This window comes from Myotis yumanensis, unplaced genomic scaffold (assembly GCF_028538775.1).
Source record: "Myotis yumanensis isolate MYYU_CA2020_CCGP unplaced genomic scaffold, mMyoYum1.0.hap1 SCAF_10, whole genome shotgun sequence".
Lineage (NCBI taxonomy): Eukaryota > Metazoa > Chordata > Mammalia > Chiroptera > Vespertilionidae > Myotis > Myotis yumanensis.
The window spans coordinates 37,381,910-37,399,735 of record NW_027223761.1 but is presented as its reverse complement, the minus strand read 5'-3'; the positions used below and the strand labels follow the sequence as shown (position 1 = coordinate 37,399,735).

The 17,826-nt window shown below is 49.5% G+C and overlaps 1 protein-coding gene across 1 annotated transcript in view; it reads right to left on the bottom strand.

The window, feature by feature from the left end:
- Window positions 1-16,986, bottom strand: part of SCUBE2 (signal peptide, CUB domain and EGF like domain containing 2) — a 68,317-nt gene extending 51,331 nt beyond the window's left edge. The window contains exons 1-4 of the mRNA XM_070425334.1: window positions 16,866-16,986; window positions 15,485-15,607; window positions 7,158-7,283; window positions 1,933-2,067 (exon numbers count right to left, since the gene is read on the bottom strand). Coding sequence (XP_070281435.1) covers window positions 1,933-2,067; window positions 7,158-7,283; window positions 15,485-15,607; window positions 16,866-16,986 — 505 coding nt within the window. The remainder of the gene's footprint in view (window positions 1-1,932; window positions 2,068-7,157; window positions 7,284-15,484; window positions 15,608-16,865) is intronic.
- Window positions 16,987-17,826: the final 840 nt, after the last annotated feature.

The following is a 17,826-nucleotide window of genomic DNA, read 5'->3' as shown; positions in this document are numbered from 1 at the left end:
ACAGAGCGCTTCCAGACCACAACTCAGATTCTTGGATTTTGGTTTTAGCTCCAGACAAATACGTTTGTTTTAAGTACTCTTCGGGGGTTCCAAGAATGTCTGAATTGTAGAAAATTTAGGAAACACAGATCGTGGAGAGGAACTGCTTTAGTGTTGACTTCTGTTATGAGGAGCCTGTGTCTGGAATCAGCCTCGGGGGCTTGCCCGAGGGGAGAGAGAGGCCACCTCTGGAAGCTCCAGGGTTCAGGATGCGTGGCCTTGCCAGTGGGTGGGACCCACAGAGGGAGGGGTGCTGAGCAAGCAATGGCTTGACCTATAGGTGCCCATCTCCCTCCCAGAGTGACTTCTCAGGACGCAGCTTTTGTTTTGTTTTGTTAATCCTCACCCGAGGATATTTTCCCATTGACTTTTAGGGAGAGTGGAAGGGAGAGGGAAAGACAGAGAGAAACATGCAGGCGAAAGAAACATATCCACTGGCTGCCTCCCACACGAGCCCTGACCAGGGCCCGGGCTGGGGAGAAGCCTGCAACCGAGGCACGTGCCCTTGATCGGAATCGAACCCAGGACCCTTTGGTCTGCAGGCCGGCGCTCTACCCACTGAGCCCAACCGACTAGGGCTCAAGATGCAGCTTTGAGCAACCAAAGGGGAGATGATCTGAGCCCAGATCACTTATGCTGCTGGCATCTTTATTCTTCCTGACGCAGAGCTCACCTAAGGGTCCAGAGAGACCAGCAGGAAAATGAAAGCCAACTGCCACTCCATCTAGCCTGCATGCGACAGAGAGCTGCATGCTAGAGGCAGAGCGTGAAAACCCTGCTCAGACACTGACGGTGAACCCGCGGGTGGTGAGAGCCATCAAGCCCATGGCCCCTGGGCATTCTCTGACCGTGCTTAGCACCAAAACAGACTGTCCGGTTAGGTATAAGGAAGGAGCCATCCTGCCTAGAAAATGAGGCAAAAGTCGTCTTCCACAAAGAAACCCTTGAAAAGTCACTGAAACCACAATTAAAATAATAAACCTACAAATCTGTAAGAAATGGGAGAACTGAGGATGGCCTCATTCTTACATTATTAAGAAGAAGTCAATAGTCTAATATGTAGGGTACTTCCTTTGAACACAGGCACAGGCAACCCTGGGAGAAGAAAGGCAGCCACCAAAATGCGATTATGTGGCTTGAGAAAAAGCAGAGCAGAATTAAAAGCCCGTCGTTCGGTTAAAAGTGGCTGACTGGCCACATGCACTCAACCCTCCTCCCTCCCGAGAGTCCACTGAACTAAGAGAGGAGTAAAACAAGGTATCAACTCAAAGCAGAGAGAATAAAAAGAAGGCCATCAAAGGAGTTTTCTGCAAATGTATGGAGGAATTGTAAGTGGTGACATGAGTGAAGGAAACCACGGCACAGAGAGCCCAAGTCTCGGGGGTGAGAGGGGGTCCCCTGCCCCCTGGAGCCTCAGAGGCTCAGAGTTCAAAAATGCAAAACACAGGGAAGGCCAGGCCTAGCCGGGGGCTGCACACGGGGCAGAGCCCGGGAAGGCTCCATGGGGAGGCGCCAGCCCTTCCCCACCCGCCCTGGGCAGAGAGCAGGCTCGCACTTGGTGCTGTGGTTTGCAGCACGTTTTCTGAAAAACTTGGCAGAGTGTCCATTTCTCCTGAGACATCTAGTCATGTTTGAAATGTACTCTTTTGAAAGATTAGAATCAGAGACTGAGAAGTTTGAAGAGACCGCAGAGCCCGGCCGCTTGCTCTGCCAGGTGAGGGAGGAGAAGCTAGGGTCACTTGCCCACCGTTACCTAGCAGCAGAGCCTGGATGTCCGCAGCCTCCAGATTTTCTTTGGCCCAAGCTTCCCTTCTCAAGCCACTGAGGGTGGGAGATTCTCAGACGAGACCCTGCCCCATCCCAACCCCCCCCCCCCCCCCCAGGCGAAGGTACCTTCGGAGCGGTGAATGCACATGTGCTGGTTGTCGCTCAGGAAGAAGCCCTCCTTACAGCGGCACTCGTAGCTCCCCAGGGCGTTGAGGCAGGTGTGCTGGCAGCCGCCGTTGTTCTCCAGGCACTCGTCCACGTCTGGAGGGGAGAAGGCTTAGCCTTGGCTTTGGTAACTGTTTCAATGCCCCACCCAGCCCGGCAGCTCAGGGATTCCTACTGAGCAGAGATATGGCCCCTCTTCCCATCCCTGCACCACAGAAGCTCTAAGAATTGAAGCCAGTGGGACCCCCAGATGATTAACCAACCCTCACGGGCCTGGGGCTCACTTAAGGAAAGGCCTCCCAGGGGCACACAAGAGAATCAATTCAGTAAATATTGATTGAACACCCTCGATTCCCAAAGCACGGTGCTCGCTCGGGGAGGCAGTAAAGCATACAGGAGTGAGATCAAATGCCTTCCCTCCCGAAGCACGTCCTTCTGCGGGAAAGAGACAAATGTACAAGTAACCGTGAGACATGGTCAAAGGTGGCACAGAGGACCGAGAGGGCACGTGTGGCTCTGGGTGTCAGGGTGGGTTTTGTGGAAAAGCTGGTGAGGGATGGGCCCTGCAGGATTTCTTCAATTACAAATCAGGAGAAGGGGTTCCAGGCAGGAGGAGCATGAGAACCGGCCGGGAGGCTGGGGAGCATGGGGTCTGGTCAAATAGCGGTGGGTCACCCCCCTGGGCTGGGGCATGGGTACAAGCAGGGGAGGTACAGGAGAGAGTTGTGAAGTAGATTCGGGGTCACCCTGCAAAGGACCTTGGATACCAAGCAAAGGAGGTCCCACATTATTGGGGAGGCAGTTGGGAGCCACTGGAGCAGGGTGACGGGGTCAGACCCCCATGTTGGGAAGAACAAGGCAGCCCAGCCGCTGAGAAGGGAAGGACACAGGGAATGGGAAGAATCGAAAGCCTGGGGGTCCGGCTTCACACGAATGCCTGAAATAGCCCCGCCTGGTACTGGTGGGGACTGGGCCTGGGGCCTGGCAGTGGGGATGCCGAGGGAGGAAGAAATAAAAGAGGACTGTGGGCAGGTGCCTGCAGGGCAGAGAGCCACGTGGGCATGTGGTGGGGTGGCCAAGAAACACGGAGAAAAGCAGCACTGGGTGTGGAGATGGGGGAGGGGAGTGGTGGGCCCCCACCCGGGGAAGGTCCGCAGGTGGTGGGAAACCTACGCCTGGTGTTGCAAAGACGGCACATTTGCTTGTGATGGCCTGATACGGGGGATTGTGCATGAGACAGGAGCGAGGGAAGGGAGAGAGGGAGCCGAAAGGGAGCCGGAGGTGGAATGTGGGAGAACACCAGGGCAGAAGGAGGTAGAGGAGACAGCAGGAGCCCGAGATGGGACCATCAGAAACGCAGGGAGGGGGATGCCTCCCCCAGTGCCGCCCCTCACGGTGGGGAGAGCGGACTTTCCTCCACTGAGTCACAGGCACATGGCTTCATCTATATACTTACCGAATTGCATTCTCAAAATCTTTTTTTTTCAATTTGTACCTTTTGACCCCTCAAAATCTTTTACTTATTTATCTCCACCAGATGGCAAACTCCTTAAGGACCAAGATTTGTGTCTTATTAGCACAGCCTGCAACCTGCAGCGGCACCCAGGCTGCCCAGTGCATGAACAGCCAGCAGGCGAGCACAGCACCACCAGAGCCGAAGAGGAGGAAACTTCCAGAGACGCCTCAGACACGGCAGAGGCTCAGGGAGAAGGCTGATCTGAAAGCCGTTTCTCCCCGCCCCCCGCCTCCGCAGCCTGATTTCCCACGTGCCTATCACTAGCTCCTGGGCACATTCGTCACAAGAAAATTCACATTTAAATATCTGTTATCTGGTTTCAAGCTTCAGATCTTACCGTCATCGGTCTTCCCACACCGAGCAGATGCCTTTCTAAACTGATGGGCCGTGAGCCATCCCCTAAAGCCTAACAAACTTGCCCTTCTTTGTGCCAAAGGGCGAAGGGAGCACATTCCTGAGGATGAGCCACGCTGGAACACACCTGGCCTCGGTGTTCCTCAGCGAGGACTCACGGGAAGCCGGAGCGATCTGCTTACCTGAACCCCAAATCCTGCATTACTGTTGGGGAAAGGTGTGCTCTCCTCAGAGCTGCCACACCCCACCCCAGGTTTAACCCACTATTCCTTTTCGCCAAAGCAATTAGAGACGTGTCATTAAGTGAGGTGAGGCGCTCTGATTGACTTAATACAGTGTGTGTGTGTTCACAGGCACACGTGTGTATCACTAGGTTGGTGAGTCTCTCCAGGCCGTAGAACAGGGTTTTACAACCCGGGCTGCCTGTTAGGACCCTGAGGCCTGAATCTACCTCCTGAGACACTAACAGAAGTAGTCGTGGGTGAGACCTAGGCCATGGTGTTGTTTTAGTTCGTTAGTTAGTTATCCTCACCTGAGGACACATTTCTATTGATTTTAGAGGGAGGAAGGGAAAGGGGGGAAGGAGGGAGAGAGGGAGAGGGAAGGAGAGAAAGAAAGAGAAGAGAGAAACATCTATTGATAGCCTCCTGCACGCACGCCCACCAGGGATTTTGTGCCCTGACCAGTACTTGAACCTACCACCTTTTGGTGTTGGGAGAACACTCCAACCAACTGAGCCACACCGGCCACAGTGGCCATGGTGTTGCTTTAAAACTTCCCAAGTGATTCCAACGTGCAGCCAGAGTGGAGAAGCACTGCCACAAAACCAAGAGCTGTGCCCTGCTTCCAGACGCTCAGCAAATAGAGACTGCCTTCGGGCGGGGCAGGCGGCGTGGAAGGGCTGCGTTTCATTTTTCAGGCTCACAGGCAATTCAGATCTTGGAGGACTCTGGGGTGAGTGCCAGAGCTAAGTGGTGTTTGTACTTTGTAGATTCTGGCTAATACGCCTGTGGCTAAGGTGTGGTTAGGGGGAACAGGAGAGGTGAGGGGGCCAGGAGAGGTGAGGGCTCATCCCACAGAGCACAGGAAAGGCCACTCCTGAGAAGTCCTGACTCTGAGCTTGTTCCTGGTCACAGGGTGCCTCAGCCCCTTCCAGGTGAGCTGGCAGAGAGGTCCGTGTGTGCTGTCCTGCCCTTCTCAGTGAACCATTTTGTTTTCTCATGCCTTCCTTTTAAAACAGTGGTCCTCAACCTTGGCTGCACATTAGAATCACCTGGGAATCTGTTTAAAATCCTGATTTCTGGGCCTCATCCTCCGGAAATTCTGTTTCTTTGTTATGGGGTGGGGCCACAACATTAGTAACAAAGAAACAGAATTTCCGGAGGATGAGGCCCAGAAATCAGGATTTTAAAAAGATTCCCAGGTGATTCTAATGTGCCGCCAAGGTTGAGGACCACTGTTTTAAAGAATCCCTAGCCTGTTCAGGTAGGGTCAGTGGATGCTCAGGATCTTTCTTCAAAGCAGATCCTTGCTACAAAGCCCTCAGAGAGACCCCCCAGGCCGGGAAATGGAGATAGTCTGCTGAAATATCTTGTGTTAGCGGCCAGGCCAGGAAGGACTCCAGGCCTCAGGATTTCTGAGCCGGCCTGTGCTCAGAACCACCCCACCCCACCCTGACCCAGGTCCTAACTCCTGGATGGTTTGGCATCTTAGGAAGCTCACACTTCAACCAGGCTGTGTGTTTGAGCATAACTCTGATGACTGGATCTGCTATCAGATCCAAATCCTCAAAATGCCACTGTTGGCAAATCAAAGGGAAATGTGAGATTTCCCCCAGAAAATGGTACCAACAAAACAAAAATCAAAAACCAAAAAAAAAAACAACAAAAAAAAACTACACAAACACACTGTATGCTTCCCAACAAATATACATTGAAAGTGATGTCCTTTTTTTGAGTTTTTCATTGATTTCAATATGTTGCTGCTCTCAGGATTGTCTCTCTGATGTGGTACCAATGGCCTAGAAAATCTGAAAAGGACTCAGTGATCCTCCAGCCCTCCATCAAGCCAGTGGACTGACCCAAAGCCTGACCTCCTATACAGGGCACAGGCAGGATGAGGCTCCAGGTGACATTGAAGTGGATAAAGGTCATATGACATGTGAGTCCCAAAGGAAAAATGCTCCACACAAAATACAAGTGCTGCCCGTACTTATCTGTGACTTCTATGCTGATCTCAAAGCATTTGATCAGGTGGCTATTCCCACTGCACCGTCAGGGAGCATCTGAACAGCTGTCCCCACAGGGTCAGGGCCTTGATCAACCAAGTGGACATCAGTGGGTCAGCCACATGCAGGGTCACCAGTGTCAAAGGAACCCGATGCCAGCTGTCTCCCCTCGTGTGTTCCCACACAACTGGTAACAGCAGCCTTCGAATGCAAACAGACCAAAATACCTGCCTGCCAGGTGTACTGCATCCTCTGCGGCTGTCTATCACACAACCCTATCCAACTGCTTGCTATTTCTAAGTTCTGTTTCATTCCTGGCATAAGAAACCAATGTAAACACCATTTTTAGTCCCTAACTCAGGAACTGAAACTCCAACAGATGTTTCTGTTTAGTGGGATACTAGGAGGATGTTGGTGGAAGGTTTCTGTTTGAATTTCTCTCTATTTCAAGAAAAAAGAGGGGGGGTCCACCTGGATGAGATTCAAGCATACACTCAGATTCTCCAGGACAAGTAGTTTTACCTAATTCTAGAATAGAGACACCTACAGCAGTAAAGAGATATAAGGGTAGAAGTCAAGACCCTTTTAACACAAAATCAAAGATTTTAAAGGTGACAAGTCAATGGTAAAAAGTCAGTAAGTAGTAATGATGACACCTGCCCAGCTCCTTGGACTAATTGAGGATTTATATTATGAATGATCACGATGAAAACTAAACATGCTCAGCCGGCGTGGCTCAGTAGTTGGGGTCGACCAGTGACCCAGGAGGTCATGGTTCGATTCCCAGTCAGTTGTGGGCTGGATCCCCAGAGAGGGGTGTGCAGGAGGCAGTTGATCAATGATTTTCTCTCATAACTGATGTTTCTATATCTCCCTCTCCCTTCCTTTCTGAAATCAATAAAAAAATATATATTTTTAAAAAACTAAAACATTTTACCTGGTTTTCTATCAGAGTCTGATTTCTAGGGGGCCAGAAAACACAAGTCTCTGATCCCCTTTTTGTTTTAAGGAGTATTTCATCAAAGGAAAACCCAGGATGGGGGTGCCGGAGGGTAAAGGAGAATTGCCGTTCCCAACCGTTGTGCTTACCAAGACAATTATGACCATCATGAGCCAACATGAAGCCATCAAAACAAGTGCAGCGGTAATTGCCTGGAATATTCAGACAGTCATGGACACAGCCTCCTTTGAGTTCGTTTTCACACTCATCGATGTCTGAGGAATAAAAGAGAAGTAAACCAGTCAGATGCTATTTCTTTAGAGATATACATTTATCTTTAAACCAGCCACCCCACTTCTAGGACTCTACCCTGAAGATACATCTCCACCAACAGGAAAATAAATATGCAAACAATTATTCCCGGCAGCATTTGTAATTACAAAATATTAAAACAACTTAAATGCCCGTCCAGAGAAGAGTAGTTGAAGAATGATGGTACATTTACTCAATGAAGTTCTATGCAGCTGTTAAAAAAACAAAGGTAAAGATCTCTATGAACTGATTTGGCGTGGTTTCTAGAATATACTATTAAGTAAAAGAAAAATGCAAAGAAGCCTCTGTAGTATGTTACCTTTGTGTAAAAAAATAAGGGAATACAAAAAAACACACAAGAAATTCTAACATGCTTTTTTTTTGTTGAAATTGATAAGCTTATCCAAAATTTATATGGAAATGCAAAAGAAGAACCAAAATAGCTCTAGTCAGTTTGGCTCCGTGGATAGAGTGTTGGCCTGCAGACCAAAGGATCCTGGGTTGGATTCCGGTCAAGGGCACCACCTTGGTTGCAGGCTCCTCCCTGGCCCAGGCCCTGGTCAGGGCTCGGGCAAGAGGCAACCAATCCATGTGTTTCTCTCACATTGATGTTTCTCTCTGTCTTTCCCTCTCTCTTCCACTCTCCCTAAAAATCATTGGAAAAATATCCTTGGGTGAGGATTATCAACAATAGCAACAAAAAAGAAACAAAACAATTTTGAAAAAGGAAAATTGTTTGGGGGACTTTCACTTACTATATAGCTATAGTTATCAAGACAGTGTGTGGTATGGGCATAAAGACAGACATAGAGGTCAATGAAACAGAACTGAGATCCAGAAATAAACCCTTATATTTATGGTCATTTAATTTCAGACAAAAGTGCTAAGGCAATTTGTCAGAAGAAGTGATAGTCTTTTCAACAAATGGTGCTGAGACAATTGGATATCCATATGCAAAAAGATAAATTTAGGCCTTATCTAACACTATATGCAAAAATCAAACTCAAAATGGATCAGAAACCTAAATGTAAGAGCTTAAACAATAAAGCTTTTAAGAGAAAATATAGAGCTTTTATGAGAAAATCTTTGAGACCTTGAGTTAAAGATTTCTTAGATAGAACACCAAACACAAAATTCATAAATTTTAAAATTTATAAATTGGGCTTTCGTAAAACTAAAGACTTTTGCATTTCAAAAGACACCATTAAAAAATGAAGACAGGCTACAGATTGGTAGAAAAGACTTGTAAATCACATGTCTTATAAGGACTTACAAAGAACTCTTATGACTCAATAATGAAAAAAATCAAAATAACTCCATTTTAGAATGGGCAAAAGATTTAAACAGACATTTTACCATAGAAGATATGTGAATGACTAATAAGCACATGAAAAGTTGCTCAACATTGTTAATTATTAGGGTATTCGACTTAAAACCAAAATGAGATACCATTTCACACTCACTAGAATAGTTATAATAAAAAGACAGGCAAAGACAAATATTGGAAGGGATATGAAGAAATGGGAACCCTCATACATTGCTGATGATAATATAAGATGGCACAGCCACTTTGGAAAACAATTTGGAAGTTCCTTAAAATTTTTAACATAAATTTACTGCAAAACCCAAAAATTCTACTCCTGTATATGTTTGTATGTGTGTGTGTGTGTATGATAAATGTAAAATCATGTCCACACAATGACTTGCAGGTGAATATTCATAGCAACATTATAATAATAGCAAAAAGTAGAAGCAACCCAAATGTCTATCAACTGGTGAATGCATATTCATACATATTCATGCATATCTATACAATGGAATACTGCTCAACAATTAAAAGGAATGAAAAGCCAATAAAGGCTACAACATAGATGAACCTCAAAAGCATTATGCTATGTGAAAGAAGACAAACTCAAAAGACCACATATTATATGACTCCATTTAATATATGAAACTAGAGGCCCGGTGCACGAATTCTTGCACCAGTGGGGTCCCTCGGCCTGGCCTGCGGGATGGAGCAGAAACTGACTCTCCAACATCCCCCAAGGGGTCCTGGATTGCGAGAGGGCACAGGCCAAGCCGAGGGACCCCACTGGTGCACAATTGGGGCCAGGGAGTGATGCAGGAGGTTGGCCAGCCGGGGAGGGACCGGGGAGGGCTCCAGGGCGTGTCCAGCCTGTCTCGCTCAGTCCCAATCATCTGGACCCCAGCAGCAAGCTAACCTACTCGTCGGAACGTCTGCCCCCTGGTGGTCAGTGCATATCATAGCGAGCGGTTGAGCAGCCTTAGCATATCATTAGCATATTACGCTTTGATTGGTTGAACGGCCAACCAGATGACCAGACACTTAGCATATTAGGCTTTTATTATATAGGATGTCCAGAAAAGGCAACTTTATAGAAACAGAAAACAGTGGTTGCCTGGAGTTGGAGCTGGGAACAAGGAGCTGGGCATATGGGCATGAGAGACCTGATTGAGATGAGAAAATGTCTGAAAACTGGTTGCATAACTCAGCTAATTTACCCAAAATCATTAATTTGTAAACTTAGAATTGGTGGATTTTATGGTATGTAAATTATAGTAAGAAAGTAGTTAAAAATAAAATACAGACTTGTGTAAAAGAAATATAGGAAGGCTAAACCAGAAACTACAGAGATGGTGACCCACAGTCTGTGGGAAAAGGGGTGGAGTGAAGGAGGAATGGGAACAGAGTAACAGGAATAGGAGAAGGGAGTAACTCTTCTCTGAATCTTTGTATAGCTTTGACTCTCAGAACCATAGTGATGTTTTACATATTACCCAAGAAGCAGGGGTGGGGGTGACGTGAGGGATAAAAAATGGAATACAAATAGGGGGGGGAGAAATGAATATACTGTATTATAAATGAACTAGAGGACCAGTGCACGATTAAATCGTGTGCGTGTAGGGTCCTCTAGGCCTACCCTGCCATCAGGGCCACGTCTCCCGCCCCACGACACCTTGCATGCTCTGCTGTCAGCATCCCACGACTCTCCACCAACACCCCGCAATGCTCCTTGGATGCTGCCAGTGCCCCACAACACTCTGGGGACACTGCTGGCACCCCGTGACACTCCACGGACATTGTCAGTGCCCTGTGATGCTCCGCCAACGCTGCCAGTCCCCCGGGGGTGGGGGTGGGGGTGGGGGAGGGCCTGAGAGGTGCTCCATGCACCTCCTGGTGACCAGTCGTTTGGTCGTTAAGGCGTTAGGGCATTATGGCCACAGGCCTTTTATAACATAGATAATAGAACCACACTGAAGAGAATGGGGAAGAAAAGCACTAGCCTAAGTAACTTTGAAAAACAATTATCTTGATTGGCTGATTAAGGTTAAAAACAAAAACAGCTGTATAGCCCTAACAGGCTTGGCTCAGTGGATAGAGCGTCGGCCTGCGGACTGAAAGGTCCCAGGTTTGATTCCGGTCAAGGGCATGTACCTTGGTTGCGGGCACATCCCCAGTAGGGGGTGTGCAGGAGGCAGCTGGTCGATGTTTCTCTCTCATCAATGTTTCTAGCACCCTATCCCTCTCCCTTCCTCTCTGTAAAAATCAATAAAATATATTTTTTAAAAAATCAAGAAAATATATATTTTTTTAAAAAGTAAAAAAACAAAAACAAAAAAAAAGCTGTATAAAAGACTGTCCTCTAATTACTAAACCTGTTTTACTCACAGGGTTATAGATTGCCAATTCTTTAAATACTTAATTTGTATACTAGAATTGAACAAACTAGGATTGGTAAATATATTTTAGATAATAAGAGCCAAGTTTCTCACCATTGGAGAAAAAAGTTATGAATAAGCAAAAAAGGAGGTTAGAATAAATCTTGTAGTATTGCTTTGGAATCCAAAGTATCAGTGTAACTCACTGTTACACACACACACACAAACACACACACACAAAAGAGATAGATATAAAACATTAATAGTCTGGCTGGTGTTGCTTAGTAGTTGAGTGTCAACCCATGAACCAGGAGGTCATGGTTCAATTCCTGGTCAGGGTACATACCCAGGTTGTAGGCTTGATCCCCAGTAGGGGGCATGCAGGAGGCAGCCAATTAATGCTTATCTCTCATCATTGATGTTCCTCTCTCTCTCTCTCTTTCTCTCTCTCTCTCCCCCCCTTCTGCTCTCTGAAATCAATAAAAACATGTCTTTAAAAAAATTAATAGAGATGTGTGTATGCGTGGACTAATAAACATACATATATTTTCTAGCTCCGTCCACTGAGAAGACCCAGGCGTAATCACCCCAGTAACAATAAAAACAGCAAACATCCAGATCTTGGTTTCTATACACCATTTTTCAATAAAAGGAATCAGGGCACCCAGGAGAAGTGGTTGATTCCAGGGCTGGGGTGGGGGAAAATAGAAGATAAGTTTGGAGCATTTTGAAGTGTCAGAAAATTAGGAATTTCTCATAAAATGATGGGGGCATGTAAAAAGGACACAGGAGACAATGTGATGGAGCTCCTAATGGCTAAAGCTGAAACAATTAGAGCCAAAAATAAGTAACAAAACATATCTACATATATAAAAGCCTAAGCGACTGAACAACCGGTTGGTTGCTATGACGCTCACTGACCACCAGGGGGCAGACACTCAATGCAGGAGTCACCCCCTGGTGGTCAGTGTATTCCCACAGCCAACCTCCTGTGGCCAGCCAACCTCCTGCGGTCCCTCCCCCCAGTGGCTGGCCAACCTCCCGTAGCCCCTCCCCCAGGCCAGCTGCCCACCCCCCCTTTGGTCCCAATCACTGGCCAGGCCGAGGGACCCCACCCGTACATGAATTTGTGCACAGGGCCTCTAGTAATTAAATAAATACCCACGAGTACATACTGGCATAAATACATAAACATAGAAATCAATGCATAAATGAATAGTAGAGAAGGAATCTTCCTTATAGAGGAATACCAATGTAATAGGTGTATAAGGAACAATGGAAATACAAAATTACCAAGAGGCACACATCACAATAATAATTGTTGCAGACAAGGTCCACAGTTGGATGCTAAAATCCATGGGCAACGATTTGAGAAGAAACAGAATATTAGCGTAGGCTGAAAGTAATAGGCCCAAGACATGTGTCTATTAAAAGAAAAAATACTAAGTTTGCAGTGGAGAAACCCAGAATATACCATCTTCACAGCAGCACTTCCGCAGCCGCCTTGTCGAAGTTTCGCTGTGGTATTACTACAAATGCATAACCACATTCTTATCGTGAGAAACACAGAAACTGCAGAGATGGTGACCCACAGTGTGTGGGGAAAGGGGTGGAGTGAAGGAGGAATGGGAACAGGGCAATAGGAATAGGAGGAGGGAGTAACTCCTATCTTTTCAATTCCTGCCATATAAATGCTTATTATGAGGAAATATAAGGCAAACAAAAGAACTGAACTGTACTCATCAAGTGTCCGTGACAGGAAAGATCAGGAAAGACTGAGGGACTGTCATAGGCTGGAGGAGACAGAGAGACAACAGATAAAGGTCCTGTGGGACTTTGAGCTGGATCCTGGGGCGGGGGTGGGAGGGGTCAGGGGAGAAGAACGTTTAAAGAAAAAAGGTGGACTGTGAATAAGGTCTATAGTTTAGTTAATATTGTGGAGATGTTAATTTCCTGGTTTTGATACTGTATTGTATTTATATGACTTGTTAATATTTGGGTAAGATAAATGAAGGGCACATGTGAGTTCTGCACTGTTTTTGCAAAATTTCTGAAGCCTAAAATAATTTCTAAGTAAAAATTTTTTTAAAAATACAGCTTCTATACATAGGTCAAGTTTAGATTCACTTTTGTTAAGCTTAATTCAGTTCCCTAAACTGAAAAGTAAGGACCATATACTGATTACTGACCACTGAAACATCCCTTCCCTGAAGTTTGAGATAAAAGCAAAGATCATTTAGAATAAAAAACTTTATAAAAAGATTTTTGATACTTTAAGCCAACTTATGAATCACCGTATTTAAAAAAGACTTTTCAGGGCCCATACTTTCACATCTCCAACATTTGGGCAGAAGAAACTTTGTGGAGGATAAAATCCTGTCCACTCTGAGTAAACCCAGTTCTCACCCTTGAACTTAGGAGCAAATGAGACTGTGGGTTGGACCCAAGAGACTTAAAAACTAATAAGCCAGCCCTAACTGGTTTGGCTCAGTGGATAGAGCGTCGGCCTGTGGACTGAAAGGTCCCAGGTTCGATTCCGGTCAAGGGCATCTACCTTGGTTGCGGGCACATCCCCAGTAGGAGGTGTGCAGGAGGCAGCTGATGGATGTTTCTCTCTCATCGATGTTTCTAGCTCTCTATCCTTCTTCCTTTCTCTCTGTAAAAAAATCAATAAAATATATTAAAAAAAAAAACAAAAAAAAAACTAATAAGCCAAGAAACACACATAAAAGAGTTACATCTTTAAATCCTTGCAGTCCTCCTTCTGGACTCCTCTACCAAGAAGCCCAAACTCACCAGGACATCCTCACTCACTACGTTTATACATATTGAAAGTATTCAAAGAGCGTGCTCCTAGGGTTTTGGTTTAAAATAAAAAGAATATATGCTCTATGTTAATGGTGATTACCTGTGGATACATTTTCTGTGTGTTGTTTTTTTGTTGTTTTGTGTGTCTGTGTGTGTGTGTGTGTGTGTTGCTTAACTTCTTATAACACTAATCATATATTATGTTAAAAAGCAATTTAAGTACATAAAAGCAACAATGCCAGCAAATCATTTGCTATTTCAAACTCAATAGTAGACTTTTCAACTCTAAACTGTTAGCAATTCAATTTTATTTGCGTCTATAACCCAACAGCTAAGAATAAGGAAACTCTTGCCACCTGTCATTTGACATCACTTACTAAATATGCACTTTATCCAGAAGCAGCCATGGCCTGGTTCCTGCCCCCGGAGAGGACACAGTGACCAGAGGACACAGTGAAAAAGTGAACACCGCCCCCCCACCCAAGCAGGGTCCCAACACGTGTGAATTCTAATACTGTCAATAAAACATTTAAGATGGTGAGGGTGTGGTATGGAGGAACGGACAGACAGACGTGTCAGGGAGAGGTAGCTTTTTGGCTTCCCGTGATGTACGGCAGTTAGAGAGATGGTTGTCTGTCTCTGGGGAAATATGAATTTGAAGACACAGAAGAGCTTTATGGATGGACCACCAACCCCACTTGCTATGCACCTGACCAGGCGCATGCCTCCTCTGATGGAAGAGACAGGAGTTTTGCTCCTCAGCAAAAAAGAGACCATAAATATTAGGATTTCTCACCCAACCAAAGAGGGACACTGGGAAGCTGAGTGAATAGAAGGGATGTGGGGCCGGGGCCAGGGCCAGGGTCCGAGTGGAGATCTGACTTTCTTTCACCTGCGGGCTAATAGTGCGATCATAGCCACAAGTCCCTTTCCCAACTCCCCTGGGCCTCAGTATTCTCATCTGTAAAATGAAGGGTGGGGTTGGCTCAGAGCTCCCTGAAAAGCCCTGCCCGCTCCAACATGCTATGATTTCCATTCCCGGGAATGCTTCCTGTGAGGGTCCAGTCTCCAGCTGGTTCTGAACTCCAGAGTTCATGACACTGAGCCAACCCCCAGGGGCCAAGAGCTCAAAGTGGCAGAGTCCAGACTTCAGGCTCCCAGATAAGGAGCTAGCTCTATGGGATCCTTCCGTACACATCTTTCCAGCGTGAACTGGCAGCTCCAAAAGAGGCAGACCCTGGGTGTAGCTCTCAAGCGTGGCGGGTCACAACACAATGCTGCCCAGAGCCATGGACGAGGTGGAGCTTCAGAGCCTGCCGGGGAGGGCAGGGCCCTGGCACTCACACTCCGGAGAGAAGGCGCAAACCGCCGGAGGGGAGAGCAGGATCTGCTGCTCTGGCTAGCACAGCCTCCTGATCAACTGCTGACTTTCTGCCCCCAAACTGAGGGGCACCAGAAGATACTAAAACGCCTCTTTTCCTTCGTAGAAGCTAGCCATGTAAAACTGCACGATCAGCTCGGGGAAGGCCTGCTGTCCCCAGTCCCGAAGGATGAGTGGGGGGTGTGACTCAGGGGAAGGGGCAGGACTTTTACCGACATGAGTGGCCACCACAAGAGCTGAGGAGGTGGGAGCTTCCCCTGCTGGCCCACCCACCACGGTCCCCGAGACACTTACCCTCACACTGCCTGCCCTCCCCTTGGTAGCCAGGCTTGCAGGAGCACTTGTAGGAGGTGAGTGTGTTCTGACACAGGGCATTGGTGTGGCAGTCATCCAGCCCTTGGGCACACTCGTCCACATCTGCAAAAGAGCACAGCAGCTCCTGGCCGGGTGCCCTAAGCCCTGTGTGCTCTGACCCTGGCCCCTCTCTGGCACCATCTCTCACCAGCCCACCCGCCTTCACTCTTCACCAGCTAAACGGCTCAGGAGCCCCTGGGATGAACTATACCATTTCCGATACTGTTCCAGGCACAGCCTGATCCTTCTGACTGGAATACTCCCCACCCTTTCTATGCGCCTTCAAGACTCGGCTCAGATGTACCCCCTCCAGGAAGCCTACCAGGACCCCCGAGGGGAGGGGAGGTGTCTCCCAAGATGTGCTCCCCCATGTTTGTCTCCTCTCGTTGCACATAGCAGGCAGGGTTGTCACTGTTTTCCTGCCTGTCTCCACATCTTGATTACAGATTGGGCCCGCGTCCCCTTACCTGGAAGGGGTGTGGGCAATAGTAAATGCCTACACGGGTGATCGAGTGGGCACAACAGCTCTGAGAAGCGAGCAGTGTCTGTCAGCCTTCTCTCGGGGTGTGTTACGGGGAGAAGGCCGGCCTGGGCTCTGAGCGCACCGCCTGCCCGAGCTCCCAGATGGTGCAGAGGGAATGGTACCCACCCCCTTCACCACTACTCGCCCTCTCAACCTGGACACAGGCCTTGGCAGAAGTATTTCCTGGTTGACATCACTCCAGGATGTTCATTAAAAACAAAAGTTTTGAAAGTATTTCAAGTTCGGTTAGCGAAGACTGTCCAGAGTCCTCATCTACCGGCCCCACAGCCAGGCTGCTTCCAGGATTCCGGGATCCTCCCACAGCGGCTGCTCCGCACATGGAAGATCCAGGGAACCGACCAGAAGCCCCAGGAGAGCTCCCGGGCCCGGAGGGAGCAGGAGCAGAGCTGCCGCGAGGGAGTGAGGTGCCCTGGCCGCGGCCCCCCGTGTCCCCGTCTGGGCGAGGAGGAGCTGGACCCTGAGACCCCGATGCCCTGCTCCCTGCTCAGCAGGCGAGTCTGACCGGCAGGCTCTCTCCAGGGGCCCGGGAGGCAGGGACGCTGACGGAACTGTCATCAGCCCCGGGTCCGGGTCCGAGGCCGGCCCTGGGCCTCCAGCCCCCGCGGTCGTGGCGCCTTGGCCTGGCCCAGGGGTGCGGGCCCCAGGGGAGCGGGGGCCACGCGAAGCTCCGCAGCCCAGTCCGGGGCCCGCCGCTCGGGGCAAGCCACTGGGGAACCCGGGACCCCCCTCCCGCGCCCGCCCCGCCTGCCAGGTGCGCCCCTGCGGCCGGACACTCACCCTCAGGCGGCGCCGGGACGTGGCCCGGTCCGGGCAGCACCGCCGCCCGCAGCAGCAGCGGCAGCAGCAGCGGCAGCAGCGCCCGGGCCGCCCCGGGGCAGCCGCGGCCCGCGACCCCCATGGAAGGCGCGGCGGCTGCGGGCAGAGGCGGCGGCGCGGGCGGCCGGCGAGGCAGCGGCTCCGAGGTGTGTGCGGGCGCCCCGGCCGCCGCGCGCTGACACCCGCCTGGCCCCGCCCGGCCCGAGCCCCGGCCTCATTTTCACACGGTCCTCCCCTCCTGGCCCCTTCCCTCCCCCCTCGATCTCGGGCGCAGGGGGCGCGGCCACGGTGGCCCGAGGGTGCCTGTCAGCCTGCGGGCGGGCCTCGGGCTCCCCCCTCCCCGCCCCCTGGCCCGGGACCAAACCCGCTGCCCCCTCACTCCCACCCCACTCGGTCTCAGCCTCCTGCCCCGCCTGTGAGCGGTGTCCTACAACTTGGCCCGGCCCCCCTGGGAGGACAAACAGCCTTCTACCCTGAACCGCTCGGACATGGGTCACCCAGAAAGTGTCCTGGGGACCCCAAAGCCACCTTCGGGGCTTCCCCGCCTCTCCACTCGGGAGGGGCAAGGGCGGGGGGGATGGGGGAATTCCACACACGCTGACACTCAGGAGAACTCAGTGAAGAGGGTGGCCCCAGTCCCTGCTCACCTGACATCCTCTGCCCCTTTCTCCGCTCTCCCCTCTGCCTGCCCGCCCCACGCACTCTGAAGGCAGCGGCCCACCTGCCCCACCCGGGGGCATCCCCAGACTGTCTCTCAGGGACACGCCTGGGCCAGAATCACAGCAGACAATGCCCACATCACTGAAAACCAGTTAAATCTCTCTTCGGGGCGGGCCATCTAAAAGGTGAAGGGGAAGGGGGCTAGGAGTCAAGGGTGAGCCACCAGGGACAAGCCTCAGCCCCAGCGTCGCCTGGGGCACAC